Consider the following 20742-nt stretch of genomic DNA (forward strand, 5'->3'; position numbering starts at 1 on the left):
ACAATGCCATGATCTGTTAAAAAACTAGAGTTGTGTGCGCATGTGTGAGGACGTAGGTGGTCTAAAAAAATGTAAATGGGAGCACACTACCTCTCAAGAACCCTGGGTAGCTCTCTGAGCCCAGCAATAAGACAGTAATGCGTTGTTGTGCAAGTGTTGAGAATGTTTCGGGGGCGTGGCCAACTGCCATCCAAGATGGCCCAAACTAGTGAGGCTCTGAGCCCCTAAGCAGCTTAAATCCATAAAATATCTGTCCATCCATCCGATAAACACCTGCAGGGATATAAAAACGATTAAATGCCCCGATGCAAGTCTGGCTAACCGTGATGAGAGGTACAGCGGCCTAGCGGTGTAAAAATCTGGGCCTCTGTGCCAGCCCGGCCGGCTGAAACGTGATGGTTGTTTCCCACTGCAGGAAAAAGGCAAGACAAAGACTGGGACCCTTCCCACCTGATGGGACCAGCATTAGAAGAGAAGCGGTGGGCCCTGCAATCGAGATCCAGACACGGGGTAGTGTGGAGACGGATGTTTGCGGCCTTGAGTGAGGGCGAGTGGTAGCGGAGAACGCGAGGGCTGGGGAGGAGAGAGCCTACCTCTGGCCCCCTGGCTAATAACAGAGAAGGGATCCGAGGGGGCTGCTGACCCGGGGACGATGAATCGAGCTGCGATGGCGGTGTGAAAGGGAAAAGGCAAGACCGAGGCTGGGACCCTGCCTGCCTGATGGGACCAGCATAAGAAGAGAAGCAGTAGGTCCTACAGAAGAGATCCAGACACAGGGGAATGTGAAGACAGCCGCTGGTGACCTTGAGTGAGAGTGAGTGGTAGCAGAGACCGCGGGGGCTGCGGCGGAGAGAGCCTGCCTCAGGGATCTCAGGTTAATAACAGAGAAGGGAGTCAAGGAGACTGCCGACCCGAAGATGATGAATTGAGCTGCGACGGCGGTGTGAAGGTGAGGCTGTGAGAGGAAGAAACGTGCCAGGGTTGCCTGCAGGTGGACTTGCTCTATTTAGCTGGGAGTGAGGTGTCCCCGGGGCCCCCTGAGTGTGAGGCAGAGGACTGGCCCCCAGGGTGTGGCGGCTGCAGCCTCTCCTAGCGGAAAGCGTCATTGATCCCCAGCAGGGAAGTGGTGAGAAGGGAAGGCCCCCACCTCTGAGCGGCTCTGCAGAGGAGTGGGCATATACGGGGACAGCAAGGACAAAGCAATGACGTAGGACCCCAGGGATTGGCGGTCGTATCGGACAGCGAGGAATGCACCTGTTAAAGTTCCCAGCAGGGAAGAGAAAGGGAGACTGAAGGTACTGGGGCAAGAACTAGAACTTGAGAGGATGTTCCCTAGAGCACTCAAGACCCTGTCAGTAGTAGCCTTGGCCTGCCATCACAGACTAAACAGCACGACAGAGTACTCACCAGGTGGTGGTGAGCAGGCTCTGAAACGTGCAAAGTTGGAGGAAATACTGACAATCCTAGCACTTGAGAGGGGCTGCCTGGAGGGAAAACCAATAGGCCGCTGAGGGGTTTGTTTGATCCCTTGGCAGCTGGCGGTGAATACAGAACGGCAGCCCCTTTTAAAAAAAAAAAAAAAAGGTTGGCCACACAGCGCGTCTTGATCCAGGGATATGAAGACTGGGGGACGTGGAGGCAAAGCAATGCAACAAACTAAGGGACGTGGAGGCAAAGCAATGCAACAAACTAAGCTTGACAAATATGCCATACAGAAAGGATCAGTAGATGCAGAAGGCCCCCCAGACCGGAGAACGCAGACAGTGACAGAGGAGGTGTCCCCCACACTTCAAGATGTGATAGAGACAATGAAAGGGGTTCGAACATCCCTAGAATCACAAATTGACTTGGTAACAATGGAAGTGGGCCTGGAGGGCGTGGCTAACCGCCCAATATGGTGGCTGCTTAATCGCGGTGCTCCCGACCCGGGCCCGCCAAACAATTAAAATCCGGGAAAAGTCGGGCTTCTCCATGGATGGCTGACCGTTCACAGAGTGGGGGAGGACACCGAGTACCCAGGGAGTGGATCAGAAACTCCCCGCCGGAGGCATAGAAGTGCCGAGAGCACCGGTTGTGAGCGGGGCCTGCGGCGCGGAAGGAAGAACGATCGAGAAGCGGCATGAGACTGAGGTGTATAGCGATGAGCGGGGGAGCGGCTGCGGCACGAATTAGGAGCAAAAAGCAAGGGCTGTGATCCATCAAAGCTGCTGGTCCGGTCCCTCCTAGTCCCCCCCACCCCGTCTGGAGTGGGTCGAGGACGCAAGACACAAGAGAGGGCGGCGGACCGGATGACCGGAGGGGGGGCTGCAGAGTGATGAGCGGCCACGAAGGAGGACGTAATCTGGATAATTAAAGGCGTACCCCCAATAACAAAGCTGCGCGCCGGAACGCTTGCCTACTTCGTGCATCAAGCGACAGTGCGGACCGCAGTGGGTCGCTCGCTGTATGTCTCAGTACCCCCTCTTACGGTGCGGGGGCGGGGTAGGGTTGCTCAAGGCGCGCAACAGTAACGAAGCGCTGAGGGGGCGAGAGGGCCAATAACGCTCGACAAGCGCAGCAACAAAAGAACGCAAACAATACATCTCCCTCACAGTGAGTGTGGAGGAAAAAACAGACTGTGCGCTGGGCACAGATCCCTCCCTGGGACGACCTTGGGCTCAATACTGTGCAGTAAAGGGTCAACCGGGCTACACCTGTGCTACAGCATAAGAATCCCTGACGCAGATTTTTAAAAAATATTAGCCCCCAATTGTAGGGCTGAAAAGCATAACCGCTGCGGGCCCCCTATCGCAACAACTATACGTTCTGACGCACTGAATTGCTGGGCGGATCCCACACGGAGAAGTAAAATCATGGGACGTACAAAGGGCAAGCAATTTGAGGATGTGGAGACTCCGACCCCTAATGGCCTAACTCTGGTGTCATCAGCGAAAGGTCATGCGGACAAGCTTGACGTCATCCTGCAGGAAATCAAAGACTCTCAACTAGCAATAGAGCACAGGCTGGGCTCGATCACATTAGAACTGAGTATCCTAAAAGACGACCAGAAGAAATTGTCGGATAGAATGAAACAGACGGAATCAAGAGTCTCAGAGATTCTCCTGACCCACAGAGAAAACAAGACTGCTATCGAGCTACTCCAACAGCAAGTGGAAGTTTTGCAGGAAAGAGTGGAGGATGCAGAATGGCTGTCGCAACGCAATAATATCCGCATCATTGGACTTACGGAGGGAAAGGAAGGGAAAGACCCAACACAATATATAGAAGATTGGCTGAAATCAATAATCGCCTGTCAGTACACTTTGCAGTAGAAAGGGCACACCGTATAACAGGTAGGAAGCCCCCGCCGGGAACACTAGCGCGCCCCATGATTGCGCAAATACTGAACTATAGAGATGTCACATTACAGGCAGCGAGGGAACTAGACCCCATCGTAGTAGACAACACCCGAATCTCCCTGTATCCAGATTACACCCTGTCAGTCCAGAAACGTAGAGTTTCTTTCCAGGCAGTAAAAAACAGACTACGAGCAGAGGGGATAACTTACGCTCTATTATTCCCGGCCAGATTGCGAATTCTATTTAACCAAAAATCGTGCTTCTTTGAGACACCTGACCTAGCCTGTGCCTGGCTCGATGAAAACTTCCCACATTCAAAGTCTGAAGTGGTGCTCAAATTTTGGGCCAATACCATAAGACCTGCAGAGACAAGCTAAATAAACCGCAATCGATGAGGGGAAACAATCAGGCCCGACGTTACAGCAGGCTTTGGAAGGCCAACATGATGCAATCCAATCAGCATATTCTCTTCAATGGACAGTACCGCAGCATCTGACTCGGAGGGAAGCATGGCTTTGTTTCCTATGATCACCCCACAGACAGCAAGAGACCTTTAATAGACACTCCCCCGCACCAACATTGATTATACACCCATCTTCTGTGGGGCCATAACTCCCTCTTCTAAATGGCGGGCTCGGGCGGTAGAGCTCCCCGGTCCACACTATAGACAGAGGAACCAGTTGACCTCGGGCAAGAACTATTGAACACACATCTTGTACAGCCCCATTGCGTAGGCTCCTTCAACAATTGTTTGCTTTGTTGTAACATAATGGTTCAGCATTACAGGAAAGTTTGGCAGAGCTAGTTTAGGCTTTACCTAGTATTTAGTTTTAGACACAGCATTGTTTATTATTTTCAAAAACCAACATCCACATACATAATATGCGTACTAGCTTATGGGGAATATGGGCCGAAGTGGGTCTGGGAAGTGACAGCTCTATCAATACCTCGGTATGGCTACACAACGTGAGTACAACATTACCACTTGGAATGTAAGGGGTATGGGATCTATAAAAAAAAAAAAAGACAGAATATTGGCTCAGTTAAATCGCCATAAAACACACATTGCATACTTACAGGAGACTAATCTAACCACCCACGAGGTGATGAAACTCTGCAAAAAGTGGAGAGGACAATTCATACACACATCATATTCAGCGTTTGCACGAGGGGCGGCTGTATGGATAAGGGCTGGGGTACCTTTTGAAGTAATAGATACCAAGATAGATGAGGAAGGCAGGTATGCATTAATTAGGGGCAACCTAGATGGGAAACCCATAGTTCTGGCCAGCATTTATGCCCCTAATAGTGGACAAGACACCTTTCTGGAACGACTATCGAGGAGGACTTTGATACATTGGGCACACATCCCCTGGGTGTTGGGAGGAGACTTCAGTTCGGTGCTAGACGTCGCCTTGGACCGCAACACTCCACCACTGTCTGGAACTAATGCACAGAGACAAGCAGATGCACTGAGAATTTGGCTACAAGGCTGGTCTCCTGCAGATATATGGAGGGCTAAGAATATCGGCATGAGGGAATACTTTTTTTTTTTTTTTAATTATTTTTTTTACCCACACCCACATGAAGTGCATATGAGACTAGACCGCATTGTCTGCACGACATCACTGCTGGCACAGATGACAAAGACCACGTACTTAGGGAAGACACTGTCAGACCACAACCCCTTAGAGTTGGCCCTGACAAGGGGACGATTATCTGTATCCATCCCCACGTGGCGCTTGCAGCCATCGGTATTGGAGAACACCGCACTAAGGGAAGAAATAGCCCAGATGATCACACACTTCTTTGACAGCAACACAGGGTCAGCGTCCTCCCCACTGGTGGAATGGGAGGCATTTAAAGTAGTGATAAGGTTTGCGTTGATGGGAGCAGTATCAGGAGTGTGGAAAACTATGGCGAGTGACTTTAAACAAGTGGAGGACCAACTAGGCAGATCGGAAACAGAGTCAATATCCCACCCCACCAAAGTACAACTGCAAGAAGATAGATCTGAACATGCACAACTCATCGAAAGATTACGGAAATTCGACTATGCTAAATACAGGGAGCGCGCACACAGCGAGGGGGACAGGGTGGGTACTCTCCTTGCGCACCTCATAAAAAAAAAAGAACTATCCCCGACTCCTATCCTGCATGTTAGAACTTCACAGCAAGATAATATAACTACACAATTGGAAATTAACGCCGCATTCTGAGCTACTACATTGCACTGTACTCCGCCCCACCGCAGTGGATCGGGCAAAAATTTACTCCTTCCTAGCTAACATTGAACTACCGACACTCCATGAGGTGGCCAGACTGAGGTTGGGCGCACAAATAACGCGGGGAGAAATACGAGAGACCATTAAAAACATGGCACGTAATAAAACACCAGAGTCAGATGGCCTCCCATCTGACTTCCATGCCTTATATGATGCGCAGCTTGCTCCGCACTTGGAACGATTATAGTAGGCTTCGTTAACAGTGGGACACTGCAATAGACAATAGTGACGTCCCTTCTGAAATGAGGTAAGGATGCAACTAACATGTCATCCTACAGACCATTATCCTTACTAAACACGGAATATAAAATATTAGCGAAGATACTGGCGCAAAGACTCCTCCATTATGTGAACAGCCTAATACACACGGATCAATGTGGATTTGTTCCAACTCTGAGCACCTCCCTAAATATTTGTCGACTATATCATGTAATGGCTGCGGCTAAAGGACGATACCCGCATGCGGGATGTCTCTCATTAGACCTACGCCAAGCATTTGACTCCTTGCACTGGGATTACATGTTGGTGGTGTTGGAGAGGTTTGGGATCCCACATGATTATATAAAATGGGTCCGTCTATTATATGCGGAGCCAACGGCTAGAGCGTGCACGGGACAGAATTTCTGTGACCCCTACCTTGTATGTAGAGGCACTAGGCAGGGATGTCCTTTGTCCCCTCTCCTGTTGGTCCTGGCGATAGAGCCTCTGGCGCAGCTGCTAAGGCAAGAGGGTGGATCCTGGGGAATTGACATAGGAAATACGAACCACGCGGTTTCACTATACGCAGACGACTTTATACTATATCTCAAAAACCTCCGTCATAACCCCGACGCAGTTGCACACGTGTTCCAGAGGTTCACGCCATTGTCCGGGTTGGCCATAAACTTTGGGAAATCCATAGCTTTCTCCTTCTACCGATCAGACGAAGGTAAATCAATATCATGTGGGGAGCAGCGATTACAAATGGCTACTAATACATTCAGATACCTAGGTATCCAAATCTATCGTACCCCGACGGATTTATAAGGTAACCTAAAAAGAGCTATGAACGCACTCAAACCACAGATCCAGTTCTGGATAACATTACCAATGTCAATCGCATGCAGACTGGCACTGGCCAAAATGGTAATGCTATTTTACGAATTTACCAGTGAAGGTACCAGAAACGTACTTTAAAGCACTCCACTCTGGAGCTCATATGGGGTAGAGGGAGGCGTTGAATTAGCTTGGCCAAGCTGCAGTTGCCTGTGGATCGTGGGGGCATGGGCGCACCGGATTTTAAGGCCTGCTGTGTGGCGGGCCAACTACAATGGCTGGCATACTTGCTGGCCGGCAGAAATCTGCAGGAAATAGAATATACCCCAGTAATGCTGGATAAAGGAAGCATACATGCCTTACTATGTCCAGGAACTAGAGTCAGGGAGAATGTCCCACTTCTATTAAATGTAGCCCTGTAATATTGGAAATTATCGCTCAAATACACATCTACCATGATCCCCTACTCTCCTAATATACCACTGCTGGGCCTACCAGTCAGTACAGGCGTACTAACCTGCACTAAACTACAAAGTTGGTCCCAGGAGGGAATCAATACCGTCGGTTCACTGTTTAAAGACCAGCGTTTGCTTACACACATTGACTATATACACGAACACGGTCTACCTCCTTCGCTTTTCCTCCTGCATGTCAACATCACACATTATGTTAAAAAGCATTCGGCCCCGGATAACTTGGAACCCCCTACGCATGATCTTGTACATACTATACACGGTATAGGCCTCAGTAGGCACTTAATAAAATGGCTCTACAAGGGACTCGGGTCGCACTTGTCGCAGCCTCTGACGCCGCTCAAAATTAAATGGGAGTCAGACATTAATACAGAACTATCAGGTGAAGAGTGGGCTACCGTACTAAAATACCCTAGTCAAATATCACGTAATACGAGATTTAAGTTTATTCAATATGTCACAATGCACAGAGCATACCTCACACCACATAAATTGCACATATTATACCCTGCAGTGCCATGAGCATGTCCTAGGTGTAGAGTTGCAGATGCAGGACTCCTACACATGCTCTGGAGCTGTCCAGGCATAGCCGTATTCTGGATGGGAGTCAGCACTATATTAAGTAAATTGACAGGTAATATCGTACACTATACAGTGGAGGCATGTATACTCTGCATGCTCCCATGTCCAAAAAAAAAAAAAGTGCTTCTAAGACTGATAAACCTGGCACTTATACTAGCAAAGCGCCTGTTGACCAAACGCTGGAAGGCCACGGCAGCCCCCACGGTGACACAGTGGAGTACAGAAGTAATCGAATGGGGAAAAGCGGAAGGTGCTGCTCTCAGGAGGGAAGAGAATAGGGGGGGTGCGAAGTCAAGAGCCCAAGCCCAAGATTGGGATGATCTGATAGACGACTTGGTGACAGCGAGTAAAGCAGATGACATTCAGATAAGTACATATAAGTCCCCGAGTCCTACGGCCCTATTGATTAAGTAATGTTCACAAATGCCAATAGACCATCACAAGTAGGTATAAAACCATAAGGACAAGGACAGATAGTAATAACTCCTGGCATAACGGCCACTGACTCTAACAAATACATAAACAAGATGTCAAGTTGGTACTACAAGTTGTTCAGAAATGTAAATGGTTTGAGTCTAATTAAGAGAAACTGTTACGATTAAAGTACAGAGCTATTATACCATGTCAGTAACACCTAATGCACATATTGGTAACAATGTATGACAACGCTGCAAATGTACAATAAGGTGTTTTGTATATCATAACAATTACTATTGGAATGTACTCAATGACTGGTAATGTATGTTACTACTTGAAATCAATAAAAATATGTTTTTTGTAAAAAAAAAAAAAAAAAACGGAAGGGGGCCTCTTGCTAGCAGATCTACGCAACATGGGCATGCGAGTGAAGGAAGTCGAGGAATCCACTTCCACCCTCCGAGATGACAACGCCATCCTAAAGACTCAAGTTAATGAATTGCAGGTTCTCACCACCACCATGCAGGCCAGATTGGGGGACTATGAAGGCAGATCAAGAAGAAACAATATACGAATTGTGGGAATCCCGGAGAGGTCTGAAGGGCCTGTGGTGGATATTTTTTTATAGAGGATCTCTTCCTTAAGGAATTGCAACCTAAAGGGGTATCCAAATTCTTCTCTGTGGAGCGAGTCCACCGAGTGCCCGAACAGCCTTCCCGGCCTTCAGCACCACCTCGCCCCATCATTGCCAGACTCTTTAATTTCAGGGATAGAGACTTGATCTTGCAAACGGCAAGAGCTGTTCCCCTCCCCCAATCCTTTATAAAAAAAATGCAAAGGTAATGTTTTTCCCCAGACTTCACACTCCAGGTGCAACAACGGAGGTGGGATTTTCTGGAGGTTAAAAAGTCATTACGAGTACGAGAAATTAAATACTCAATGATCTTTCCTGCCAAACTCAGAATAGCGCAGAGGGGAAATCATGGTTCTTTGAGACTCTGACTGAAGCCTGGGCATGGCTCGAGGGCTGGTGAACAGCGGGCAAACCACAGAGAAGAGCAAGAACAGGATGACAAAACTAGTGAGTAGAGGAAATGAGGCGGGGACCCAGGGAAGGCACCAAAGAGGACCCAAGCATTGCACCAGATGTGGGAGAACATTTTGATCCCACCTAATGGGCAACTACTTCACAGAATAAATGGCCAAAGGAGAGATGGCTAGGAACATTCTATTCCCGGAGTAGACGTTGAGAGGGCGTGGGGGGAACCTTCACACTACCAGACACCTTTGTTCTGTCACTGTCGGGGAATACAGCAACACAGGACTTTGCTGCCCTGCAACGGAGCCTAACAATAACACCAATGGTAACAACAATAATAGTAATGTAGCAAACCTTTGCAGATATGGATGAAGCATACGGGATGTACGTCTCAGGCGACAACTCTCCCAAAAGTTAACTTTAACATGTTGGGTATGGACGACAGGCGCTCTGCAGAGTTGGGGAGGTAGGTAGTTTCAGACTGACCATGCAGGGAGTGGGGTATGTTTTGGTTCAATTGTAAGTCGATTATTAGTATGATAAGTAATTGTTGGATGCCACGAGAATTCAGAATGCTGAGGCCGATACAGTCCGACTGACAGATTGCCCTGCCCCTAGCTTACCCAGAGATAACTGGGCTCGTGTTCGCATTAACTTGGGATAGTGATATTCAGAGCTGTGAATACTAAACTGCTCTCCTGGAACGGGTGCGGATAAGATAGAGAGGAGTGGTGTTGCAATACCTAAAACGACATGCCCCTGACATTGTTCTCCTGCAGGAGATGCATCTGTGTGGAAACACATATTGAGCTTTAGACTGAGGGGGATATAGAATGGCAGCACATGCAGGATACACCACGGGGTCTTGAGGAATCGGGATCCGACTGCACAAGTCCTGGTCCTTTACAATCACAGACACATGGGTAGACAGATATGGCAGGTATGCAGCGCTCACAGGGACATGGGGTGAAACCACGCTGAATATTATCTCCGTGTATATTCCACCACGCTCACACGCGGATGCATACGCTGAACTTAGTACCCTGCTCTTAAAATTGCCAGATAGCGACCTCCTTATGGCGGGTATTTCAATGGGTCACACTGTGAGATTCAAAATAGATGACCACATCCGCAAGTGGCCCGATCCCACTACTCTCTGGCAGACTTCATGGCAGCTATGGGGCTTATTGATGTGTTGTGTACCTGTCACCCACAAGAGCAACAATATACGTTTCTGTCAGGGGCCCATGGAAGCCTCTGAAGAATCAACTACATCCTTACTTTCCCCCATCAGATTGGTTACTATAAAGAAGTTAGGCATTTGCCACGAGGAATATCAGATCACTCACCAATCTGGGCACTATACGTAAATCAGGCTCCGTCAGGACATCGGAGGTTAGTGATTAGTCCATGGCATCTAAAAATACAGCAGATCCACTGTAACATGATCAGGGCAGCCCAAAGCTACTTCAAGGAAAATGTAGGGTCTGTCAAATCCTCACAGACACTATAGGAGGCTTACAAGGCGGTCATAAAGGGGCAAGGGGTCTCAGCATTAGTAGGGCATAGGAAAGATGCAAATGCACATACAGAGACCTAGAGGCGGGATTAGGGGACCTTGGCCAAGTAGACAAAACACACCAGCTGGCATTAAAACAAAAAGAATATAGAGACACTGCGATGGAAGCTGCCCACACACACCATTTGGCCACGCAGCGTAGGCTATATGAAGTGGGAGATAGGGCGGGTAAACTGCTTGCTTGGCTGGAGAGAAAAGATAGAAACAGAAGATGTGTTCCTGAGAAAGAGACTCATAATGGGGGTCAGGTGCGTGAAGGGCGATTGAAAGCGGATGCATTTGCTGAATAGTACACTGCCCTGTACTCTAAAACCACATTGGCCTCTGCCATTGACATCCAGGAATTACTATCCCATATTAAATTGCCGACTCTCAACCGCCAAGACAAAGAACTATTAGAGCATGACATAACGCAGGATGAAATATTACAAGCAATATAAGAGACCTGGCCTCTGGTAAAGCAGTGAGACCCAATGGGATCCCCATGGAATTATACATACTTAGGGCGTCCACCATTGAGCCACATTTACTGGCGATGTATAGGGAAAGTAGAGTTCAGGGTCTTTTGTCTCAGGATCAGCGAATTGCCAGCATAGTGGTCATACCCAAAGAGGGCAAACCACCTGAGAAATGTGCCTTGTATGGGCCTATTTCGCTTCTTAATGCGGAAGTCAAAATTTAAGCTAAAATATTTGCCACATGATTGGTCAAGGTGATCCTCTCCTTGATACATCCAGACCAATCTGGCTTTATGCCAGCTCAAAGCTCATCGCTGAACTAGAGACGCCTACATGGGGTCATAGGTAGGATGCGTAGAATATGAGAGGCAGCACTAGTGTTTTCGCCTGATACCAATATGGCCTTTGACACCATACAGTATATTGGACCTATATCTTTGAAGTCCTAAGAAGATTTGGACCAAAATTTACAGCCTGGGTGCGCCTCCTGTATACCGAGCCATGGCACAAGTGGTTGTCAACCAGTGTACTTCCCCAGTCTTTAAACTCCAGTGTGGGACGCAACAGGATACGCGGAGATCCGTTGCTTAGAGGCTTGCAATGTTGAGAGGGATGGGAAGACAGGATATCTTTATATGCTGACGATCTTCTTCTCTATATTTCGGAGCCAAATTCCTCCCTGGACAAGGTAATGCACATTCTTATGACCTTCCGTCATTACTCAAGGTATAATAACTGGGACAAGTTAATGAATTATATACTATATGGCCAGCCCCATGTCTCCTGTTTGGCTGTGGGGCCTGTATTGTAACGGAGGGGTTCCGATATCTGGGTATCTTTATAACTGGAACACCCACTAGCTTCTGCATCCAGAATTTAGAGCCCCCACTGCGACGACTTAGGGGAGATGTTGAGCGATAGAGATCCCTGCCATTATCACTTCTGGGAAGGACAGCCGTGTTCAAAATGATGGCCCTTCCCCGGTTCCTCTATATACTTCACAACACCCTGTACCTGTCCCAGCCTCATACTTTCGAGCCACTGACCAGGATATACATACACTCCTGTGGGATGGGAGACCGGCTCGAATAGTGGTAGCTAAGCTCACAGGAAGCTGGTTTGATGGGGGCATAGCCCTCACTGACGTGCGCAACTACTACCGAGCAGCCCAACTCACTACAATTAATCAATGGACCTTCTTGCCGGAAACGGAGCCAGCATTCTGCATGAACAGGGACGCAATGCAGCCAGGAGGGGGCCCACTGGCCCTGTATGGTGGACGTAGACCACAGACATTCCCAGTTCCGACAGCGCTTACCCAAACCCTCTAGCATTAAAACACGGAAGTTGCTGGGATGGAATAATGTTGTTACACAGAGCACCCCCTTGTGGGAAACCGCAGCACTAGGCACACTGGCAACGCAATCCAGATTTAATCAATAGGACCTTATCGGACTCACAAAAGTGGGAGACCTATGGGTGGAAGGGGGCATTCTTCTCTCCACGAACCTCCAGGTGGAGTTCCATTTGGCCCTGACAGATGTATCGCTACCTCCAAATCAGACATGCACGCAAAGTATTGCCCAGAAGAGAAGATACCCCACCGCCCTCCCCGAGCCCTCCCTGTTAGAGGATAGATTATTACCAGAACGTTTACATAAAAGGCCATGTCTCTCACGTATCTTAAAATAATTAATAACTTACCAGAGGTATGTAAAAACCTGAGAACATGCTGGGTACAGGATGTAGGGGTAATGGATGAAGAGGAATGGCAACATGCCTTAGCATCCCCCAGGGAGGTAGGAATACAAGCAAGGTTTCAATTAGTACAGCTGAGAGTACTACATAGGAGTTATTGCACCTGCACAACACGGGCCCAAATAGGCAGGGGGCCTCGCCTTTGTGTTCCTGAACTTCTGGCCAGCGAGGGACATTCTATCACATGTTATGGGCCTGTCCAATGATACAGAGATTCTGGTCCGCAGTAGTATCCTGTCTAAATGTAGTATGTGGAAGCACTATAGAGCCTCAGCCCAAATGGTGTTTTTTTTTTTTATATGAATGGTGATGTGGACCGTGCCAGCATGGTTCACATATGGATGAAGTTAGGCTTAATAGTGGCAAAGCGTAATATAGCGCGGGCGTGTAGGGCCCCCGACCCACCTGACCTAGAGGACTGTAGACGTGATCTAGATTGGTGTATGTTGGCAGAGAAAGTGATTTATGAAGGCCTGGGGGGCTGCCCCAAAAAATGGCAGAATATCTGGAGGAAATGGAACTCCTACAGGGGAGGGCTGTGTACAGTAGCAATGGGGGAGGAACCCGAGGAATACAGCACACCATAAATATTGGTTGGGGAGACGGACTGAGATATGGGAAGGAAGAGAACTCTAGGGAGGGTCTTGGGAGCATGGGGGGGGTGGACACTGGCGATGATTAACTGTACTTTGACCCACATGATGGATTTGACTGCAGTACACACTTGTTTTGTTTGTATTTCTAATAAAAATATATTTTTTAAAAGAGTACGTTTCTAGATTTGCTGATGGCGTGAGGACATTAAAGGTTATGGTATTTGGAAAAACAGCAGAATCAAGAAAGGAATTAGACCTGTGATGAGGGCCGTCCAGAACATCAGCACTACCCTTTGTTCAAAATTGAACTGCCACCTAGTTTGCTTTGATAGGGGGGCATGCTGAGAGTTCCAGACAGCAAATTTTAATATCAATGTTCCAGGAAGATGTGAGTGCCACAGAAGCCGGAGAGCAGAGATAAGTGTCTACACTGTACCAGGATTATTTTGTGAAAGACAGTGTGCCATGGACACAACACTTCTTCCACTCATCAAGATAAAAGGGCGGCGGCTCTTGCATTGTAGCAGCCATTTAAATGTTTTAATAATAAATATCAATAAATTAATAAATATCAAAGCATTCAAAACTATTTGTTTCAAAGTGTATGTTGTTTTGTTACATTTTGCTTTTACCTCAGTCGCTTTCTGCAATGTATTGGTTTTAGGTTCGTCTCTGAGACAGCTGAACTGAAGAGCATTTAGGATGTCGCGACTTGAAAGTATCAGATATCTAGATGTTGGAAAGTTCTGATTTGTGACAAGTGGTATCACTCAACAGTTTCATAAGGGTCATACCTTATTTACGACAGTGATCAAAGTTTCTGGTCGGTGCATTTGTTAATAGAATAATATTATACACTGTAATACAGTATTAGAAGCGAAGGTGGTTATTTGTTTGGCATATGACTGACTGCTGTTGTTTTGAGTACAATGCATTTAAACTGTTTATTATTTTCTTTTTAATAGGGTAAATGAACTACGAGATCCAACCTACCAGTACAGAGTCGACACCGGCAATTTCCAGGTTAGATGTAATTAACAAATGCTATATAGAATTCCTTTTAGTACTAATGGAAATTGACTGTTTAGCGGTTTGGCCCAGATCCTACTACCCCCAACTACTACACATCTAGAGGAAGTAACAGCCACTCTGAGCCAAGTTCAGGTGTTTGAGGTTATTGCTTGAGCACGTGCTTCTCAAGATTACATGTTTTGTACTCCCTTCCTGAGTCTGTTCTTAATCTCATCTCTTTAGCCAGGTGGACAATGACATAAATTGCTGTTTGTCGCAATAAATAAGGCTGTGTTAAAAGAGGTTGTAGTTATTTCAAATTTATTAAATTCTCTTATTAAGTTGAGTGACCATGCGTCTTCCTTTGACGTTTTTGAAAGTTTTCAAATACTTACTGTAAATGGGGATAAAACTGATGGTTCCTTTCACAATATCCTGTAGTGTTACGTTTTGTTTCAATATGCCAATTCATTTGCTTCTGTAGACCTTAGATATATAATCATTTAATGATTTGTGTTGGAGTTGTTCCCCTTCCAAGGCCTGAACCGCTTACTTAAATTTTTTTTTAACAAAAGATAGTACTCTGTGACCAGCCCCCTATGAAAGGCCATGTTTATATTTTGAAGAATGACCCTGTTGAATCCTCTGTTTAGTCCGGGTAGCACTTTTCATGTTTAAATGGGCATTATGCCTTTTGTCTTGGAGTCTTTTGCCTTTTACGGACAAGCTGCTTTCACAGGTTGCAGTCCACAACCCTGGAGTTTGTCTGCTTCAACACTTGATCATTTTCTCTGATTGGACCAGCCTGTCCACTGCATCATGTGCACCACCATAGAGTGAAGAGGATACCAGCATCCGTGACATTGGGGATGGCATTTTATGGAAGATGAGATAAAGGTTGCTAGATCTGAATACTTTTCTGGATAAAAATAAACACAAGAGTGTTAGGCCATTTGTAGACCTTACTGTTTTCAACAGATTGGCAGATATATTCAGAATTGCTGCTTTAGGAGAGCATAATCAAATGCTTGGCTAGTTTCTTCAACAGCTGTTGTGGGGTTACGCCTGTGTCCTAATCACCCTTTAGCACAAGGATCCATTTGCTGTTGTTTGCACTATTAAAACAAGTACTGTGATTATATTTAAATAGAAGGAACAGGACTATGATGTCCACAGTTCCTATTATTGTTGAGTTAGCTCTAGTGCCATTAGCTTTCCAGTTGATGGCAGAACTCTGGGAAAAGGTAACTTGTGTAATATAATCCATATTTTCCCCATGTGCAAGAAACGGTTTACTGTATACCAGTCATCCTACTGCAAACGTATAAATTACTCCCTAATTGGGGGAAATGTCAGGCTAAAGTATCAACTGGAAAAGTCAGAGGTTTCCACCATCTGTATGCTGGAATCAAACATATTTAAGGGTTTATTATGTGACTCGGCACCTTACTGATTTATATTTCTAGATATAAATGTATACAGGATTAAAACAGCCTACCTGAAATAATATTTAGGCAGTGTTTTAGAACACTTTCAGAGTAAGGTTGTTAAATGTGTAAAACTATGCACTCAGTTGCAAGCATGTCTTGTAATAAAATACATTACCATTGTATCAGTATTCCTGTTTAAATTTGCAAATACATGTAGCATACCGCAAAGATACTGTTTAAAAAAAAAAAAAAAAAGTTACCCATAGTGAATGGAGAAAAACCGCAGCATGCAAAGATGGATACTCTGACGGAGCGGGGGTGGTGTAAAATATCGGGTACATTTACAGATATGCCTTACACTGCACCTCCATTGTGCTATGCAGTGAATGGTAAGTAATGGGATAGCTTTATAGCCTGCTGCCTCGTGCAATTCAGGTTGTTAAAGGGCCTGAACCAGAGCTATAGGCCCAGGTTGGAGGTGAGGCCCTATAACAAAGGAGAGGCTAAGGCAGAAGAACTATTATGTTATTAGAATATTCCACCCACTAAAGGTAGAATGTGCACAATTAAAAAGGGAGAACAATTGAAGCAGTCACAGGAATGTTGGAACTCCAGGCTTATACCAGCCATCATAAGCCCAGAGGTATTTGATAAATGCCACTAGTTCCTTCTTAAGTGAGATTCTTCCAACCACTATTCAGTGTAAAAATGCTCACTGCACTCAGAAATGTATGCTTAAATAAGTGGAAAGACAATTTACTCAAAGTTGTGTGAGTGTGAGAGCATATATTAAAATACGTTCTACATTTCCTGCTGTTTATGGTTTCCACCTAGTACATTAGGTATGCCAAAACGAAACAAGTGTTGGATGTTAATTACTGTTTCATTTTTGTTACAGGGAATGCAAGTTTTCTTCCTCGTGGTCGCTTGCCTGTATATCTTATACTTGCTTTTTCTGATTGTTCGTGCTTGCTCAGAACTACGAAATATGCCATATGTTGGTAAGATGGACTTTTAATATTTTATATACCAGTTGCCTTAACGTCTGCCTTAAGAAATAAGCCATTCATTTCCAAACACAGAGACAAATTACATTTTCCATCATCATACCTAAAGCTTCTGGATATAACATTTCTGTAAATTTCTTTTCAAATTGGTATTCAAGATTCTGCGCATTGTATGGTGTTCATTATAACTCCAAGAATTCTTACACGTTCAGTGTATTGCCCTGTGGAGGTAGCCTTTTTAACTTTTTGATTAAATATCATAAAGCATTAATTTGCATGTCCAGCACAAGCTCCCACTTCAGCTGCTTGCAAAATAGAAACTCTGGAAATGTTCCTATTTATGTCTTGGTGTCACTTTTCAACAGTTTGTAGAACTTTATAACCCCTTGCTACAGTAGTCTAGAGTCTCATGTTCCTCCTGCATCAATGCTTTGAGACTGTTTTACTTCTTTACTTGTCTCTACACATACTGTGGGTATCTGTTTTCGAAACATCTCTTCTTAACTGTATTTTGAGATTGCTTATGAAGAAGTAAACCAATTTTTTGGGTCATTTGTCCTACGTCTGGGGCAATATAGATCTGGGACATCTTTTTGAGAACAAATGTTGTTATGGCTATTGTATCTTTCTTCTTTGGGCCCAGAAGTACACTAGTTCCACGCTTTAGCTCCAAGGAGCGAAATCAATAAGTACTCCTGTAGTGACACCCCTCCCTGTCGACAGTTCATAGATCTGTCTGTGGTATGTTTTCCTCTGCCCTTACAGAAAACCCAGCTTTGATTCCTCTGTCTCGCAAGAAGGTCCACGTTGCTGTCTATGCTACTGTTCTGATTGGATAGCAAACAAGCCTAAATAGAGAAGTTGTTTATTTGTAATTCATTTAATTTACCTTTTCTATTAATTGCCGACCTTCTCAGCCATTCCTATAATGGAGAAATCTATGGAGTCCATCCTGGATTTTCAGATGGAGCTGAAGGCCTGAACTGGAGATCATAAAGGCGTAGCATCTGTTTTCCTATGCAGCCTTTACATGAGTGTTTTTATTAAACAAAAATAACAAAATTAATATTTCATGTTTTGTTATATTAATAAATAACATACCTAATTGGTGTGATAAGCCACTACAACTGATGAATCTGCACATTGTGAAAAACTATAATTAAAGATAGAGAGGCTGTCATCCTTTATTTTAAGTTTCCTTTATCTTTTCTGTGATTTTCAATATATTCCCTTTTGGGGCATTTGAGTTGCATCCCTATAGGATGTTTGAAATTGTACTTTCAATCTGCCTCAGTTTTCCCATGTAAACATCCTAGCTGCTCTATTAGAATGTGATGTCCTAAAGAGTTAATGAAAATACTGGGGAGTTTATACAAGATATCTATATGAATGTAAGGGGTGCTTCTTTCTCTTTTGTATTTTTGGCAGTTACCTCCAGTTTCTTTAAAGTATGGTGGTAAGTTTATCACTGTAATACAAAGCATGCTATTTACATGACAACTGAGACAAGTATCACCAAAGTAATACACATGGAAAATATAAAATTACTAAGCTCTCTCATAGCGGCCATTTCCGTTTCCAGGTTTTTCCAAAGCCCCTCTGGTGGTATCCAGAGTTTTAGTTTACTCCAGTATTGGAACTTTTATAGATTCACATGCTTGAATAATTCCCCGCCATCGAATAGGTGTCTCCATAGACATAACCATAGAGGCCTTATGCCTTACGCTTAAGTAATGTATCCAAGTCATTATGTAAAAATGGACCAAACTTTAGAGTCCACCAGTCAGAAGACTCCACCCTCTAGATCCCTCCTAAGAGAAGCTCCAGTCCCTCAGATTTTCTACTGTACGTCGTGCTAGGGAGTCTCCACTGAGCTCTGCTCACTTTTGTCCTGTTTGGAATAGATTTTACCACTACAGTTTATACACTTATTTGTCCTAGAGTATTTTCACACTCAGAACACCTCTGAACTGACCTTACCTTCATAATGTCTGACAAAAGAGAGAGAGTCTCTTCAGAGCCTGCAACACATGTGGAAAGAAAATACTTCACTCTGCAGACCCACATAGATACTGTATATATTGCCTTTATCCTGATCATTCTGCTAAAGAATGTAAGGTATGTCATACTTTTTCTTCTAAAACACTGAAGGATAGAGAGGGAAGGCTGCTAATATGGCTGCAGAAGCTTAAAACTAGAAAAAAAAACCCTGTCTCAGATTCAGACAGTGAATAGTCTTCTTGGTCTTCCAAAAGGTCTCAGAAGAGAGAAAGATCACCGCATTCTGATAAGGATTCAGAACAGCCCTCTCAAACTTTAAAAAAGACCACTCAGGGGTCTGATAAAGGCCGCAGCCTTTCAACATCACCTCGTGAAGGGAAATCTTCCTCTTCAAGATCAGAAAGAAAAGCCTGGTCTTCTACTTCAAAAAGGTTTCTAAGCCTTCTTCAGAACCATCAGCACCTCCAACAAAGGTAATTCATACGTTTAAAAAAACCTTCAGCTCCTCCAGGTGACAGACCATCAACAATGCCACCGTCGACGAGGTCATCGTCGATATAGACATATACGGCGTCTTCATCAGCGACAACATCATCCACTGTTTCCAGTCTCTCAACTATTGCCTCTTGCTCATCTAACACGTCAACAGTATCTAAAATTAGATTGTCAATGATGAAGATCGACAACAACGGCACTGATAACACCATCGCCAACGATCATCCCAGTGATGACGACATCGTCGACAACACTGCCGCTGACCAGTGTCCACCCCTTACATACAGAGACAACTTCGTTGATGACCTCTCCAACTGCACCGTCGACGAGAAGAAAAATTCAGGCTTCAAGCAGAAATGAGTGGTTAACGCCACACATCACGTCTTCAAGGAAGATCACACCCTTACTCCCAGCCCATCTATTGGAAGAAGATTCGGAAGACGACGGGCCACTTGGAGTGGCTCAGCCCTTCTCAGCTTCAGGTCAAATATCAAGAGGAAAAAGAGGAATATGACCATGAGTATGATCGACAATACTATACTCATCAGCGATGCCAACGAGGTGTGCCAGATGATATGGTGTGTATTCCAAGTTTCCTTATTACTGATCTCCAACTTAAGTTGTCTGACTACCAAAGGAGGTTTCCGTCCACACCGCAGTTGGAAAAAATTCCAATGGAACCTCCACCGTCCTTACCTCATCCTTCCACTCCAGTACTGAGACCTACGTCTTTGCCCAGATCAGCAAGGAATACCCGCAGAGAACATTTCCACAGGAAACAGATTCAGAGTAGGAAGAGAGGGAAGAAGGAGAACTTCAGGACACACAGTCTGAATGGGATAGCTATCTAATATTAACCCCATTATCTCCATTGCCTACTCCTGTGGATTCTCCCCAAGAGACATTGTGGGTTTCCATAATTTGCTTGAAAGGGCAGCGAAAAGATTTGCGCCACCCAAGCCAACTCAACAAATGGACTGTTTCCTCTATGATTTTAAGGAGCCCTTTCAAAAGAGTGTATGATTCATGCCCATAGTGAGTTACATCTGGGAGGAAGGTTTAAAGGTGATGAAGAACCTGGCCACTGTAACTGCCGTCTTACCAAGACTAGACAAGAATTACAAGATGACGCTCCAGCATGTCTAATTGGCCAACCGAAACCGGATTCAGTAATAACTCAGGCGCCTCAGAGGCGTTCAAGAATCCATCAACACCAATTACAGCGCCTCCAGACAAGG

At 45.4% G+C, this 20742-nt stretch overlaps 1 protein-coding gene across 2 annotated transcripts in view; it reads left to right on the plus strand.

The window, feature by feature from the left end:
- Positions 1–20742, plus strand: part of TMEM181 (transmembrane protein 181) — a 373980-nt gene that overhangs the window by 278682 nt on the left and 74556 nt on the right. For both annotated transcript variants that reach the window (XM_069234585.1, XM_069234586.1), the window contains exons 11-12: positions 14526–14583; positions 16900–17002. In XM_069234585.1, coding sequence (XP_069090686.1) covers positions 14526–14583; positions 16900–17002 — 161 coding nt within the window. The remainder of the gene's footprint in view (positions 1–14525; positions 14584–16899; positions 17003–20742) is intronic.

The sequence above is a fragment of the Pleurodeles waltl genome, chromosome 5, assembly GCF_031143425.1.
Source record: "Pleurodeles waltl isolate 20211129_DDA chromosome 5, aPleWal1.hap1.20221129, whole genome shotgun sequence".
NCBI lineage: Eukaryota > Metazoa > Chordata > Amphibia > Caudata > Salamandridae > Pleurodeles > Pleurodeles waltl.